Source organism: Micromys minutus (assembly GCF_963924665.1).
Source record: "Micromys minutus genome assembly, chromosome: 1".
Taxonomy (NCBI): Eukaryota; Metazoa; Chordata; class Mammalia; order Rodentia; family Muridae; genus Micromys; species Micromys minutus.
The window spans coordinates 176,206,461-176,224,119 of NC_137969.1; the positions used below are offsets into that span (position 1 = coordinate 176,206,461).

Genomic DNA, 17,659 nt, shown 5'->3' on the forward strand with positions numbered 1-17,659 from the left:
CATGGCTGAAGGAAGGTTTTTGTCATAGATATGAGGTAGAGTACAACTAGAGGCATCTGGAAGTGTCCAGAGCAGAGAAAGAACATCAGTAGTAGACTAAACATGGCCAGTAGATCAAACCAGTCCATGAAAGGAATGGAGGTGCAGGGGCAGAGGTTGGGACAAGAGGACCAAGAGAGAGAGAAGGGACCAAGAGCCACGAGAGCATATGACCAGAATTATATAAGGACTGAGAAGCTAGGGGGAGGGAGATCCATAAGCTGAAGAAGTTTAGGGTAGGGATGGAGTGAGAAGAGCTAGCCAGCATGGACTCTCCATAAGCTGAAGAAGTTTAGGGTAGGGATGGAGTGAGAAGAGCTAGCCAGCATGGACTCTCCATAAGCTGAAGAAGTTTAGGGTAGGGATGGAGTGAGAAGAGCTAGCCAGCATGGACTCTTGCTATGTTGAGAGGACCTGAAGCCAGCATATGTTCGGGTATGCTAATAAGTGCCACTTAGCCATTTGTCCTCAGTTTCTTTTGGACCTGAAATTTACTAATTCTAACTCACCTGTACTTCTTAAGTAGTAGGTTCAACTTCGGACAAATTAGCAGTCTTTTATAAATAAACAGTGTGAGAAAGAAAGCCAGGAGGAAGGAAGTACAGGATACAATAGGGCTCCATATTAAATAGCTGTTTGAAGAGCACCTGTGTATGGGTGTAAAAACAGCTGAGAGTCTTAGTGACATTACTGGGATTGGGGAGATGACATACACCAGTGTGTACCCACCTGTCGAGTGTCTTGAACTGTGGCCTTGTGTGGTGAAATCCCCCTCTCCTGACTCTTTCTGAATTCCGACTCCATGGTCACTCTTGCATCTCTCTCTGTGATCGGCCATGTGGATTTCTTATCGGCATGTGTCCTGTGAATAAACACGTATCTAGTCATTGTTGCCAAAACTTAGAAGACCACTCCAGGGCCTGAGACCATCCTGTTCCACAGAGCTCGTCATAGACATGGGAACAGTAGTCACTTCTCTGGACAGCACCAGGGAAGTCACTCAGGGGACCACAGAGAATGGCTTTTTCTATGGCCTCATGCAGGTTGTTAAATGATAACCTGACTGTAGAAGAACCAGTGGAGAGGAGTTTTTGGCAGTGTCAGAAGGAGTTCCAGACACAGCAGCTAGCAAAACCACTCATCGTAGCTTGGAAAAGCTGCATCTATGCCTGACCCCGCCTCATTTAATTTATCATGCTTTTAATGATTCAAGAAACGTGTTCATCAAATTGCAGAGCCTGCAAGGAGAAACCAATTTGTAAAGCAGAAGCTTGCTACTCATTGCTTCCCCTTTGTTAATGGCCTGTCACATTTGCTGCAGCTGTAGGATTATAAGCTGTCCTGTAGACAGGGAAGGCCATGTTACTGTCACTTCTGTCACCTCACAGAGCCTATCTACCTTATGGCTCTCCACCCCCATGTACATGCAAGTGGTTATGTGATGCTGGAAGAAGAGCCATGCTTTCTTCCATCCGTGAGCCATGGGCTGTCTGTCTGTACATTCCTCTTCAGCAGGAATTGTGTCCTGTGCACAATCCTACTTCTCTTACAACAAAATAACTGTAAACAAAATTTCTGTAAGATTGATGATGATGGTTTAAAGAAATGCCTTCCCCCCAAAAGGGCCTGGTCCTGGAACCCTAAAACAGGCTACAAAGCCCTATTTAGTGTATAAATATCTTTCCTGGAGGGACGCAAGGTGTGTGAGCTACGGTTAACTGTGTGCTTGGGAAAGAATGCTGTGGATTATAAAAGTAAAGTCTTTCTTTCAGAGACAGGATGGGGGAAAGAAAAGAGAAGAAGGGAGAGGTGAAAATGGATGTGGGGAGAGAAAGAGGGTGGGGAAAAGAAAGGGGAAGAGAAAACTTGACACAGCCTAATTTAGGCTGTACACTGATAAGTTAGTGGTCACCATGGCCAGTGACTTGGGACATGTGTGAGCTGCTTAGTGGAAGAACCACTCATAATGTCACAGTTTCCTGGGAACACTTATACAGTGCTCTACACACTATGGATGTGTGTCCATCCTCCACCTCGTTCTATCATTTTAGAGCTAATCTTGCCTACACAGACTTCACAGATGCATCCAGACTGGTCCCCACAACATTTCATAGGGCCCTGTCACAGTGGTTGATTGGTAGTAACTGCCACAGCTTGCCACCATTCTGGTCATACAGCAGTTATATGCATGACCTGGGTTCTTCTCATTGAATAAGACCATCTCTTCTGTCCCTATACTGCCTACTTCGCCTTTATTACCTAAACCACACCTGATAATATAGTCTGATGTACAGGGCCCATGATAAATAAGATTGGGGTTTAAACTTTCCTCATAATAAGGGAGCTTTGGAAAGAGCTGCACCCAAAGGAGAGGTAACACCCTGTGTTACTAGGCAGAAGGAGGAACTTACCACCTGCAAATTACAGTCCAGGTGAGACTGGCCAAACCACCAATGAGAAGTGCACCCAGTGCAATGGAGACCCAGGATGCCCGAGGTAGTCTGCCAGAATCTGTACAGGAGGACACAGGTCAGCAGATCTGGCCAGCATGACCTCAGATCCCCCCTGGCTCCTAGCACAATTCATGGTGAAAAGCTATTTAGATAATATGTCCTTCTCTGAGTGAATTGAAGGCAGGGAGAGCTGGCAAGGACTGACTGTTAACTGGGAGATAGGTTCAGGTCTAGTGATGGCCACCGTTGCTAGGACAGTGAGCTTCCTGAGTGAGCTTTTGAAAACTCCTAAAGGACTCTGATGGGACATGACAGTGGGGCTACAGCAGCTGCACCTGAAGAACTCAGCACAATTCTCAGAATGTCTTTATATGCATTTTCAAAAACTGTGAAATTCAGCTAGGGTCCAGGAAGTAGTCATGTTCAGTTAGAAGTTTTGGGGAATCTAGGGACAGACAGCAAATTTCTCAGTGATCTTTGCCACATAGAGATATATTGAAGTATCCATTGGGGGTTATGGAGCAAAGGACAGAACCATTAAACTACCCTAGCCAAGGACTTGTAACATCTGATCTGGGAGTCTGAGCAGGCATTGCTCTCATTTCCTCCTGTGCTGCTGCCAAGTTCCTAACCCAGTGACTTCCTGTGAGGAACAGTCTGTTTGGGGTCAGAAGCCATTGCTTCAAAATCTCTATCACAGCCTTGCTATGAACTCTCTTGTCAACTGCTCATCACTGGCTCATAAAATTTGTTAGAAATAACCCAGCATTGGGGCACAGGTATCACTGTACTGCCTGAACCAGACCCTTCTGGACTCTATCTGTTCCCATAGCTAGAGCCAGGGCACTGCCATCAGAACTCACAGCTTACCCGCAGAGAGCAGATTACTCAACAGAGCTCTCCCTCCTGAGCCCACAGGCCCACAGACCCAAAGGAGAAACAACCTCCAGTCAGAGACAAGAAGATCAACCAGCATCACAGATAACAAGATGGCAAGAGGCAAGTGCAACAGAAACCAAGATAACCTGGCAACATCACAACCCAGTGCTCCCACCACAGCAAGTAGCATATATCCAAATACACCAGAAAAACAAGTTTTGGACTTAAAAATCAAATCTCAGGTTGATGATGGAGGGCTTCAAGAAGCACATGAGCAACTTCCTTAAAGAAATATAGGAAAACAAAGGTAAACAAGTAGAAGCACTTAAAGACTAAACCCAAATTATCACTTAAAGAGCTACAGAAAAACACAAAAATAAATTGAACAAAACCATCCAAAATCTATAGATGTAAATAGAACCAATAAAGAAATCACAAAGGGAACCTTGGAGATAGAAAATCTAGGGAAGAGATCAGGAGTCATAGACACAAGCATCACCGACAGAATACAAGAGATAGAAAAGAGAATCTTAGGGGTAGAAAATACCATAGAAAATATTGAAACAACAGTCAGAGAAAATGCAAAAATAAAAAGTCACCTAACCCAAAACATCCAGGAAATCCAGGACACATTGAGAAGACCAAACCTAAGGATGATAGGTGTAGAAGAGAGTGAAGACTCCCAACTAAAAGGCCCAGTAAATATCTTGAACAAAATTATAGAAGAAAAATTTTCTAACCTAAAGAAAGAGATGACCACAAACATACAAGAAGCCTACAGAATTCCAAATAGATGGGACCAGAAAATATATTCCTTCAGACACAGAATAATCAAAGCACCAAATGCACAAAACAAAGAAAGAATACTACTAAAAGCAGTAAGGGAAAAAGGTCCAGTAATATATAAAGGTAGACCAATAAAAATTATACCAGACTTCTCAACAGAGACTATGAAAGCTAGAAGATCCTGGACAGATGTCATACAGACCCTAAGAGGACACAAATGCCAGGCCAGAGTACTATATCCAACAAAACTCTTAGTTACCATAGATGGAAAAACCAAGATATTCTAGGACAAAACCAGATTTATACAACATCTGTCCACAAATCTGTCCATATAAAGGATAATACATAGAAAACTTCAACACAAAGAGGAAAACTACACCCTAAGAAAAGGACAAAACCAAAAGAAGAAAAGCACAAAAACATAATTATTCTTCTAACAACAAAGATACCAGGAAACAACAATCACTATACCTTAATATCTCTTAACATCAGTAGACTCAATTTTCTAATGAAAAGACATAGACTAACAGATTGGATATGTAAACAGGACCCAGCATTTTGTTGTATAAAGGAAACTCACAGCAACAGACAATACTTCAGAGTAAAAGGCTGGGGAAAAGTTTCTAAGCAAATGGCCCCCAAAAAATAAGTTGGAGTAGCCATTCTAATATAGAATAAAATAGATTTCCAACCAAAAGTCATCAAAAAAGATAAAGAAGGACACTTTTTACTCATCACAGAAAAAATTTATCAAGATGAACTCTTAATCCTGAACATTTATGCTCCAAACACAGGGGAGCCACATTTATAAAAGAAACTCTACTAAAGCTGAAAGCATATATTGCACCAGACACAATAATAGTGGGAGACTTCAACACTCCACTCTCATCAATGAACAGATCATGGAAGCAGAAACTAAACAGACACACAGTGAAACTAACAGAAGTTATGAACCAAAAAGATTTAACAGACATCTATAGAACATTTCATCCTAAAACAAAAGAATATTCTTTTTTCTCAGCACCTCACGGCACCTTCTCCAAAATTAACAATATAATTGGTCATAAAACATGCCTCAACAGATCCAAGAAGATGGAAACAATCCTATGCATCCTATCAGATTATCAAGGAATAAAAGCTGGTCTTTATTAACAACAAAAATAACAAAAAGCCCATATACATGTAGAAGCTGAACAATGCTCTACTCAATGATAACTTGGCCAAAGAAAAAATTTAAAAAGACATTAAAGACGTTTTAGAATTTAATGAAAATGAAGGCACAACATACCCAAACTTATGGGACACAATGAAATCAGTGATAAGAGGAAAACTCGTAGCTCTGAGTGCCTCCAAAAAGAAACTGGAGAGAGCATACACTAGCAGCTTGACAGCACAGCTGAAAGCTCTAGAACAAAAGGAAGCAGATACATCCAAGATGTGTAGATAGCAGGAAATAATCAAACTCAGAGCAGAAATCAACCAAATAGAAACAAAAAGAACTCTACAAAGAATCATCAAAACCAGGAACTGGTTTTTTAAGAAAATCAGCAAGATTGATAAACCCTTAGCCAGACTAACTAGAGAGCCCAGAGAGAGAATCCTAACTAACAAAATCAGAAATGAAAGTGGAGACATAACAGAAACTGCGGAAATTCAAGAAATCACCAGCTCCTACTACAAAAGCCTATACTTAACAAAACTGGAAAATCTAGAGGAAATAGACAATTCTAGACAAATACCAGATACCAAAGTTAAATCAGGATCAGATAAACCAACAAAACAGTCCCATAACCCCTGAAGAAATAGAAGCAGTCATCAAAAGTATCCCAACCAACAACATCCCAGAATCATATGGGTTTAGTACAGAATTTTATTAGACCTTCATAGAAGACTTAATACCAATACTCTCCAAACTAATCCACAAAACAGGAACAGAAGGAAGACTACCCAATTTATTCTTTGAAGCCACAATTACACTCATACCTAAACCAAAGACCCTACAAAGAAAGAGAACTTCAGACCAATTTCTCTCATGAACATCGATGCAGAAATACTCAATAAAATTCTTGCAAACCATATCCAAGAACACATCAAATGATCATTCACCATGAGCAAGTAGGCTTCATCCTAGGAATGCAGGGATGGTTCAATATATGGAAACCCATCAATGTAATCCACTATATAAACAAACTCAAAGAGAAAAAAAACACATGATCATCTCATTAAATGATGAGAATGCATTTGACAAAATTCAACACAACTTCATGTTAAAAGTCTTGGAAAGATCAGAAATTCAAGGTCTATATCTAAACAGTAAAAGTAATACACATCAAACCAGTAGCCAACATCAAACTAAATGGTGAGAAACTTGAAGCAATCCCACTAAATTCAGGGACTAGACAAAACTTCTCTCTCCCTGTATCTATTCAACACAGTGCTGGAAATCATAGCCAGAGCAATTAGACAACAAAAGGAAGTCAAAGAGATACAAGTCAGATAAGAAGAAGTCAAAATATCACTATTAACAGATGATATGATAGTATACTTAAGTGACCCCAAAAATTTCACCAGAGAACTCCTACAACTGATAAACAACTTTGGCAAAGTAGCTGGATATAAAATTAACTCAAACAAATCAGAGCCTTCCTCTACTCAAAGAATAAACAGGTTGAGAAAAAAAAATTAGGGAAAAGTCACCCTTCACAATAGTCACAAACAATATGAAATAATATGGTGTGATCATAAACAAGCAAGTGAAAGATCTGTTTGACAAGAACTTCAGGTCTCTGAAGAAGGAAATTGAAAAAGATCTCAGAAGATGAAAAGATTTCCCATTCTCATGGATTGGCAGGACTAATATAGTAAAAATGGCCATCTTGCCAAAAGCAGTCTACAGATTCAAGGTAATCCCCATCAAATTCCCACTCAATTCTTCATAGAGTTAGAAAGAGCAATTTGGAAATTCATTTGAAACAACAAAAAACCCAGGATAGCAGAAACTATTCTCAATAGTAAAAGAACTTCTGGGTGAATCACTATTCCTGACCTAAAGCTCTATTACAAATCAATCATGATAAAAACTGCATAGTATTGGTACAAAGACTGGCAAGTAGATCAGTGGAATAGAATTGAAGACCCAGAAATGAACCCACACACCTATGGCCACTTGATATTTGACAAAGGAGCTAAATCATTTAATGGAAAAAGGACAGCCTCTTCAACACATGTTGCTGGTTCAGAAGAATGCAAATCGATCCTTTCTTATCTTCTACAAAGCTCAAGTCCAAGTGAGTCAAAGACCTCCACATAAAACTAGGTACACTGAAACTAATAGAAGAGAAAGTGGAGAAGATCTTAGAACACATAGGCATAGGAGAAATTTTCCTGAACAGAACACCGATGGCTTATGCTCCAAGATCAAGAATGAACAAATGGGACCTCATAAAATTTCAAAGTTTCTGTAAGGCAAAGCACACTGTAAATAGGTTGAAACGGCAACCAACAGATTGGGAAAAGATCTTTAACAATCCTACATCTTATAGAGGGGTAATATCCAATATATACAAAGAACTCAAGAAGTTACACTCCAGATAACCAAATAACCCTATTAAAAATGGGGTACAGACTTAAAGAAAGAATTATTAATCCAGGAATATCAAATGGCAGAGAAGCACCTAAAGAAATGTTCAACATACGTAGTCATCAGGGAAATGCAGATCAAAACAGCCTTGAGATTCCACATCACACCAGTCAGAATGGCTAAGATAAAAAACTCATGTGACAGCAGATGCTGACAAGGATGTGGAGAAAAGAAACACTACTTCATTGTTGGTGTGATTGCAAGCTGGTACAACCACTGTGGAAATCAGTCATGGGGTTCCTCAGAAAATAAGATAGAGTAATACCTGAGGACCTAGCTATCCCACTTCTGTGTTTATTCCCAAAAGATGTTCCAACATATAACAGGGACACTTGCTCCACCATGTTCATAGCAGCCTTATTTTATAATATCCAGAAGGTGGAAAGAACCCAGATGCCCTTCAACAGAGGAATGCATAGAGAAATTGTGATACATGTACAGGATGAAATACTACTTTGTTATTAAAACAATGACTTCATGAAATTCTTAGGCAAATGGATGAAACTAGAAGCTATCATCTTGAGTGAGGTAACCCAGTCACAAAAGAACACATATGGTATGCACTCACTGGTAAGCAGATACTAGCCCAAAGTACTTGGAACATCCAAGAAACAATTCACAGACCTTATGGAGCTCAACAAGGAGGAAGGCCAGAAAGTGAATACATCAGTCCTTCTTAAAAGGGAGAACAAAACACTTATGGGAGGAAATACAGAAATTAATATAATAGCAGAGGTTGAAGAAAAGATCATCCAGAGGCTGCCTCACTTGGGATCCATCCCATATGCAGCCACCAAACCCAAGCAGTATTGCAGATGCCAAGAAGTGGTTATTGGCAGGAGCCTGATATGGATGCCTCCTTAGAGGCTCTGCCAGAGCCATACAGATACAGATGAAGATTCTTGTAGCTAACCATCAGACTGAGCATGGGGACTCCAATGAAGGTGCTAGAGAAAGGACTGAAGGAGCTAAAAGGAACTCACAGGAAGAACAACATTATCAACCCACCAACTCCTTCAGAGCTCCCAGGGACTAAAACACCAACCAGTGAATACACAATGAGAGACCCATGGTTCAAGTTACATATATATCAAAGGATGGCATTGTCTGGCATCAATGAGGGAGAGGCCTTTGGTGCAGTAAAGGCTCATTTTTTCTAGTGTATCGGAATGGGAATGCCAAGGTGCTGAGTTGGGAAAGGGTGGTTGGAAAAGTGAGCATCTTCATCGAAGCAAGGGAGTGAGGGAAAGGGAATAACATTTGAAATGTAAATACAGAGAATATTCAATAAAAATAAAAAATAATAAGATTAATAAAGAAAAAAAGAAATCACCCACCAAAGAATTGTTTATTAAGTGCCATGCCCTATGTCCATTTCTGACACCCTTAAAGCTATGGGAACTAGTTGCAGCAGCAGGCTGTGGGGGTTGTGTCAGTGCTGGCTAGGGATGATTCTGAGTGAGAGAGGAGGCAGTAGAGTCCTGGTAGCTTAGATTGGCTTTCCTACTGGGACCTGCACCCCAACTGTCCTCTTTCTCTAGAATCTTAAAATCTCTCTTGGAAGCTGAGGGCATCAAAATTTCTTAAAGTTGACCCTTAGAGTTTAAATTTGGCCACATTTCCATGAAAAACTATTTAGATGAACTTCATTCTCTACCCAGCTTCTTTCCTGGACACTGCCTTACCAAGATCCTTCTATCCTTCCCCAGCTTGGACTTTCCAGTGCATTAGGCCATTTACGGTCCGCTGGCCTGTACAAGATGGCGGAGTCTCAGGACTTGGCTTTGCACTGTGGTCAGCTTTATGAATCCCTAGTGCAGGTGTGAAACCACCATATTTTGTCTCTCTGAAATGCTTTTATCAATTTCAGCCTGGTCAAGATCTTCAGTCCCACACATACAAGGGCCATTGTCCATCTCTTGTGTTTCTGGACCGTGTATTCTTTGGTGATAACCCATCAAATGGAGAAATCCTGTTCTCAACATTTTTCTGGCTTCAGTGACAATCATTCAGAAAGGAATTCTAAAGACATCCTGAGCTAAGCATTAGAATTGTAGACATGTGCCCTTTAGCTGATTGACAGCATCAAGAGTTTTATTCTCAGTTCTTAGAGCTCTCTCATGGGATGAAGTGAGGTTAGCAATGCTTCTGGGCCTACTGGGGATTAGGATGCTGACTTCAGGGCCTCATGGTTGGCAGGTTTCTTTCTGAATAAGATTTCTTAAATTTACAAGGTAAAAGCAGATAGAAGTGGCCTCAAATTCTGTTCTACACACTCTGTAGCATGATTTGCATCGAAAAGGTGTTTCAGACATGCTGTTGAGAGCTGTTCGGGTGTCATTCCCTGAATTTCTCCAGAATCTCATTGTCCACTTGCTACTAGGAAGGGTGAGCTTCAGTTTGGCACTTGGGAAATTTTTGGGGTGCCCTATAGGAACATAGCTAAAGTCTGAGAACCCTAAACAGCATTTTTTTTATTCCAAAGAAGCCACTCACCTATGCAGGTCTTTTCATCTTCACCTAGCACGTAGGGATCTGTGCACACACACTGGAAGCTTCCCTTGGTGTTCTTGCACTTTGCAGAGGGGTGGCAAGGTGGGTGCGTCAGATCTGCACACTCATTAACATCTGTAGGAACAAAGCATAGTCAGTAGTAGGGAAAAAAAGAACCCAGGTCCTCAGCTCCATGTAGCAGACTTCTTTACCAAGCCACCTAGGCCCACCCTTGTGCGCAAGGACACCTTGTCTTGCCACTTTCTCACTTATTTGGCCACCTCATATTTCTCATGTTTAAGGTAAAAAACCTGCAGAGCATCTCAGTCCAGATTCTGTGCCAGGCCTATCTCAGCAGCTCCTGTGGTTCATGGTCTACCTTGTCTCTGCTTGCACTGCCATTGAGGCTTCCACTTAGCCTCCACTGCCTTTTTCTTATGAGCATGAGTCATTAAGCAAAAGGGCCAAACTTACCATTTCTGCCTCACTGTATGAAGACTCTGCTGGTTATATGGACTCAGCTCAGCCTCTGTGCTTGTGGGAGGTAATGGATGACTAACACATACTATGAACCTCTCACCTTCTCAATGCATCCTGGGGAATCTTATCCTTACTTTTCCTGTATGCTTTTTTTGGCGGCTGCAGCAAGGAATCACCACAAGCTGAGAGCCTTAAAACCTGGTTCCCTTTTGGTTCTGGTGTCCAGAAGCTTAATGAAGGTGTCAGAGCACAATGCCCCAAAGGCTCTTCCTTTTTATCTCCCAGAATAACTCTGAATGTGTGGCATCTTGTAGACTCATTGTTGTGTTCTCTGGTCCTCTCCAGCTATCCTGGTGTCTTTTCCTGAATGGACACTGGACTGTGGGTAAGGACCACCTGGGACCATCTGAAAAGATTCTATTTTCAAATAGGACTACATACTTAGATACTGAGGCTTAGGACTTGGACATAGCTTTCTTGTAAACAGCAGTAAATCTCAGACTTAACAAGTTCTGTTTATTCAGAACCAAAGTCAATCTAAGAGCTAGTGAATTTGAGAGCATACACATTCTGGGCTTTCTTGCAGATGATTAACCCTGAGGTATGTGCTGCGAGTCTTCCCAGAGTAGAGAGTTGTGCTTTCTACAAAGAAAAGAGAAAACATGTTGAGGCTGGCTACTTTACTAGAACTCTAGTGCAACCTAAATGGTGTTGTGTGTCTGATAAAATTTTGTTTTTATTCAAAATCAGTAGAAGGTGTCTTCAAATCACCATAAACATATCTTCACAGATATGTTTATTCCTGAGAGCAAACATAGAAATAGATGCATGTATCCCTTATGAGGGAGAGAGGGGAGCCAAGAACAGCATCCAGGAGGCCAAAAGAAGGGGCAAGAGAGAGTAGGTAACCAAAATGTTTGAATTATATAAGAAAGAATCTCTGGGGATATGGCAGTTCAATACCTAGGCTAGCAAGTTCAGGCAGAGAGTGGGATATATCAGCAATACCTTATAACAAGTAGGGACTGAGGGATTCTGGGAGAATCTGGAGGCCAGGTTCACTTTGATATGTTACCTTAGACACTTGTCCTGGGGTTGAAACTTGACAAGCATATGATCAGCTTCCCCAAACAATGAAGTCAACTGTGACCAAGTACTCAAATGCCCAAGACTGTGGGAAATATCTCACTGAAAACAGTACATTGCATTCCTTGTATCCTGTAGGCTGATAGTCATATCATAATGCAGAATGCATTTAGTCCAACTCTGAAAGTCTTCATAGTCTCTGAGTTTTACAGTTAAATGTCCAAAGTCTGCATCTTTTCTGAGACTAAAGGCAATATCTAATCTGTAACCCCTGTAAACTCAGAAAGCAAACTGCATACTTTAACACATATGCCATATAATATACACTGCTATTCCAAACGGGAGGTAAAAGCTATAGCGAGACAATAATAGACCAAAGCATGACTAAAACCCAATATGGAAAATACCAAATCCTGTAGCTACATGTTTGATGTCAAAAAGCTCAGACATATCTACCCTTCTTTTTTTCCTCTGTCTGTCTGTCTGTGTCTCTGTCTCTCTCTCCGTCCACTACCAGTGTTCAGCTGTCCTTGGCAGATACTCTAGGCTGTAATATGGAACAACTTATCTCTATTGAAACACAGGCTTCATTTTTACAGCTTCATGCAATGATCTCTTAGGACCTCTTGCTCTCTTAAGGACCTTTATGTAAGGACTCCCCTGTAACAATGTTTTACCTCAGTGGCTCTCTGAGACTGTAGGAGAAGATTCCATAACCTCTTTATTCTCACATCTTTTATGATGTGGATAACACTGGAAAGTTTCCTACCAGCCTGTGATGGACTCTAGAGCCCCTGAGTCACATATGAAATTTCTTTTTGTCTTTCTTGCTCATTTTCATTACAGACATGCATAAGAATGATTACTAACAACTATATGCTAGAATCAATATTAGGGTGCTTAAAATTTCCTCCAACAAATAAATTAAATCATTACCTTTAAATTTGTTCCCAGGCAAGTTCTTAGGACAAGGGCAGAAAGTGGCTAAAATTTTACCAAAATCTCACAATAATGGTTTTTAGCCCAGTTACTAATGTTTTTGTCTTCTAGAATCTCTTGACATGGGCCTCCACAGTTCACAGAACTCCCATCATTACTATCTTTTAAGATCCTAATAGGAGGGTCACTAAGCCACACTGCAGCATTCAAGCATGTTTCTAGTCCTAAATTCCAGGGTCTTTCACATTCCTCTAAAAACCAATATGCTCAAGCATAGCAATAGTCCATTCCTCATACTAACAACATCTATATTTATTACTTTTGTATATTACTGTGAAAAAATATTGTGATCAAAGCTACTTGTAGAAGGAAGGGTTTATTTGTGCTAATGATTACAGATAATAGTCCATCATGGTAGGGAAGTGTGGCAGAAGGGATGCATGGTGGCTAAAACAGCTAAGAACTCACATCTTGAATCCCAAGTAACAGAGAGCAAAATTGGAATGGCACAGGATTTTGAACTCTCAAAACTTGTCTTTAGTGATACACTTTCTCTACCAAAACCACTTCTCCTAAGCCTCCGTAAGCACCACCCACTGGGGATCAAGTATTCAAATGTCTGAGACTATTGGTTTCAACTCATTCAAACCATTGTAGATGGATTTTAGTGGCTAAATGGGATTTGAACAGCGAAGATAAAACAATCTCATTGGATTTACTATGTCAAATACTAAAGCTTGTAGCTTTCCCATCTATAGCCAGTCACATGGATTCACAACTGGTTGGAGATTGGCTAGACATATATTCATGATAATTTACTACAAAAATGTTTGGTCTTTATTATTCTTTAGAGGCTTGGTTAGTTTCCTTGTAATACCCTCTTTGAATATATGTGGTTAGAGGTAAGATTTAGTGTATACACCTGTAGGTGTCTATGTATCCACACCTAGAAGGTTTCCTTAATGTACTGCCACAATTTGTGTAAAAAAAATATAAAAATAGAAGGGCAGAAAACATGGGACTTGTACTCATAAAACTAACAATCTATCTTCATTCCAGTTTCCTATCTTGCTCTGCAGAAACGCCTGCAGTTTTAAGGTCTCAGTCCTGTCATGCTCTTTGCAAGCTCATGAAGACCTTTATCTGTGTATCCCATGCAAATTGGTATGGAACAAATCAGAATTGGTTCTCATTTAGAATACTACGCTGTCACTTCTGGTTTTCTTCAGTGATTTATCTTGGGTAAACTTGGTTCTACAGTATTATCAGACCCTTCTTAATGTATTCAGTATGATATTTCATGGTGTGCAGAGAGGGCACTAGGCCTTGCTCTTGATGTTGTACACTCATTAGTCACTTTAAACAGACAACCAATGAGCTGGATCCCATGCCACTCTCACTGTATATTTAAAGAGTTGGAGGCAGGAGTAAGGCTGAGTGACATAAGGGGCAGAGTAATTCGCTTCTGAAAGAGCCAATCTGGTGTGGAGCTGCTGAGTTACTGCACTGGGGAAAGAGTTCACAGTCAATACTGTTCAATGGGTATCTCACTCCTCATAGTGTCCCAGAGACAATGCCAAACTGACCTCACAACTGTTGGTCCCGAAAGGCTGCAGGTCTGAAAAGAAGATATTGGATGTTGTGTCTTCGGCTCAGAGTCTACATTCATGAGCTCACTTATTGCATTTGAGGCCATGTCACCTGATGTTCCTATAATTGGAAGAACTCAGGAAGCTCAGACATTAAGGCAATGGTCACTAAGTTCTTAGTACCTACTGACCATTGTACTGTACATCTTCTATAACCTTAGGGAGTTAGGGACTCTAGAAGTATAAGGTTAAGATAGGAACAGCTGAAGGATATGTGCTGAGGACAAAAAAAAAAACAATTATTTCTAGGGTATAAAACTGTCTAGTGAGAGCATGAGGGTGCGCTACTATTAACATTTTGCCAGAGGGGAGCCTTGCAAACGGTTATGTCATCTCATATTCACCCATGCAGACTGAGGACATGTAGAGTTTTCTTTAGCTAAGCTTTCCTTTGCAGTCATAAGTCCTAAAGCAATCAGCCAGAATGAGGACATAGAAGTTCAGGTTTGAAGACAAAATGTAGTAAGGTGTACAAGCTTAGATATCATGATCCCAGGGCTGATCAGCCATAAAACATCGCTGTGACAAACCCCAAGTATCACATCAGTGGGGAGAACTGGCAATCCTAGTCAAGTGAGCATTTCTTGTTTAATTGCTAAGCCAAACCAGCATGAAAGCTTTGAGCTTTGTCATAATGTTAATGAAGATTAACTACAAAATGTGATAATTCAGAGGGAGCAAAGTAGCAGCTGTCAGAAACAACACCTGCACACAAATGCTGCCACTTCATAGAACATCTGGGTTATTGTCACTCTTTCCATGAGCATTCTGTCTGCTAGCAGAGCATTTCCGGTTGTGTTCCCAGTGATAAAACTCCTTGGCCTTATTCCCTGGCTTACTATTGCTCATAATCAGATCCAAATCAGAGCTGGAGTGTCTGTCAGCTCTGAGCCTTCACAGCCCTCTTTCTAATGGTGCAAGTCTGAGACAGTGGAATTGTTGGTTTACATCCCAGGATTCAGGTCAGGTTGGTGGTTTCAGGAGACAATCATGGCTAAGGTTGAGACTTTCCTTCTGCTTCTTTCCTACTCAGGGTCTAGAAATGATGAACATTGTAACCCTTCAAGAACAAAATATTCTGGGTTTCAAAGTTAAAATGAAATGTTCAACCTTGTGGCAAAAGAGATATAAAGTAAAGCTCACCCTCAGACACTGACTGTGGGAACTCAAAGGTATCTGGCATATTCAGTGCTGAACAGAGTCATACCAGCTTGCCATAGCTCTTAAAAAGAAAACAAAAATCTCTGCAAACCATCCAGTGTCTTCATGATATCACCTTTGCATTCAGAGACTTTGCTAAATGTCTTCCATAGTAAGCAGGCAATAGAAGGCTAGCTTTGGCATCTACTCCTTCTGAAGGACCACTCGGTATGCAAAGTTTGTCTTCTATTCAGGAGTCTATCACTAATGTGACTGACAGACATTGAGGCACTATATCCTCTTTAAAAGTAGGGCTCCTGTATCCTCTCTCACTGCTCCATTCCCCTGACAGAAGTACTACTTAAAGGAGGTGGATTTTAAGTTACAGAAGATGCTAACTATTGTACCAATAAGTCTCATTGGCAGGGGAGTAAAGACCAGGTATCTTTTCCAACAGACTTGTCTCTCTGCTGACAAAACCCAGGACTCAGGCTTTTCCACAAGAGGCTAACATTCTTGCCTACTTCCCATCCATCTTGGGGTGATTTCTACTCAGCAGAGTCAGAAGAAAGAAGTGAGTAGCGGAAACCAGGGGAGTTCTTACAGCAGGACCTGAGAGTACCTTTTCCCTTCTGTTCTTCTATTACTGGACATGAGAAGGATTGGAAATTGATTTCCTGAGTCTGAGGAGGTCAAGAACACAGCTTGGAAGGTTGCACTCAAAGGCATGATAGTTCTGGGTCTTTCTATGGGTACCATAAATGAGAACTTTCTCTGTTATTTCATCTGGGGAATAGGGTCTATAAATTCTGTCTATAACCTTATCTAGAATTGATTATATTCTTTTCTTCTTTCCTTACTTAAATCACCATGAGTTCAGATTTGATGTGACTGTCTCCATGTATTGCCATCTGGGGAAAGCAATGAAGTGTGGGCAACAGAGAGATTCCTTTTTCTCACTGAAAGATCAGCACTAGGGATACCAGTGCTTAGAATAATGTTTTGGTGAAGAATCTGTTGATCTCCACTGGGAAACAGATTGCTTTGTAATTATTGTTAACCATACCACATGACACCACTGACCTTTACAGACAGGAGGCTCTGAGTCCCATCCATTCTGGGTACATGTGACCTGCTCCTGGCCTTGCAGCTTGTATCCATGGAAACAGGAATACACCAGTACCAGCTTCCCAGATTCTTCACAGTGCGCAAAGTTTCCATTGTCCACCTTCTCTGGGAAGACACACTTGTCATCTGTGGAATGTTGAAGGTCAAACTGCAGTTAGGCCACCAGAAAGAAAGACTCTAGGCCACCACCAGCCCTACTGTGGGTGGAGCTATACCTTTTCATTAAAATTATGTCCCCAATACTCTATCTACATAGCATTACTTTTGGAGATGGAGGATGCAGAGAGGTTTCCTTGGTTATTTTTTTTTGGCCTGGGATGGAAGTGGTTAACTAGTTAGTCTATGTGTCTCTCTCAATTGGTGTAAACAACATGCATCCATGTGTTTCTTTTGGCAAATGGGTCCAAGGCCCTGGAAAAATGTCTGTCATGTAGCTAATTCTTCTGTTCCCATTTGAAGCCAAGTCTTACATGGCACAAATCTGATGTCATAGTTAATGAAGAAGTAAACACTTTGTGTGGTTGAGAAAATTTCTCAGTGAGTGAGGTGCTTGTTGTGTAAGTGTGAAGACCAGAATTTGAATACCCAGAGTCCATGTAAAATCTGGCTGGGTATGGTATTCTGATCACAGTCCTAGTACACAAGAGGCAAAGACAAGGAATTCCCGGAACAACTTGGCTAGCCAGACCAGGGAGTTCTACAGTCAGTGGGAGATCCTGCCTCAATAAAGTAAGGTGAAGCTAGATTGAGAACACCCAATGTCAGTATCAGGTTTCCAGATGCATGTGTACACAGATGTGCACCCAAACACATGCAAGAGCCAAAAATATACATACAGCACACACATACATATGCATACATACAAAAATTAAATATTCATGAGTTGGTGGTAATTCATGAGATATAATTTAGTCTGTCCCAAGCATGTATAGAGTTAAAACCAAGGT

The 17,659-nt window shown here is 40.8% G+C and overlaps 1 protein-coding gene across 1 annotated transcript in view; it reads right to left on the minus strand.

Moving 5' to 3' along the window:
* Nucleotides 1–17,659, minus strand: part of TPO (thyroid peroxidase) — a gene marked incomplete at both ends in the record, with an annotated part of 82,703 nt that overhangs the window by 20,743 nt on the left and 44,301 nt on the right. Inside the window, 4 exons of the mRNA XM_080911921.1 lie at nt 769–901; nt 2,451–2,550; nt 10,294–10,425; nt 16,668–16,838. Coding sequence (XP_080768047.1) covers nt 769–901; nt 2,451–2,550; nt 10,294–10,425; nt 16,668–16,838 — 536 coding nt within the window. The remainder of the gene's footprint in view (nt 1–768; nt 902–2,450; nt 2,551–10,293; nt 10,426–16,667; nt 16,839–17,659) is intronic.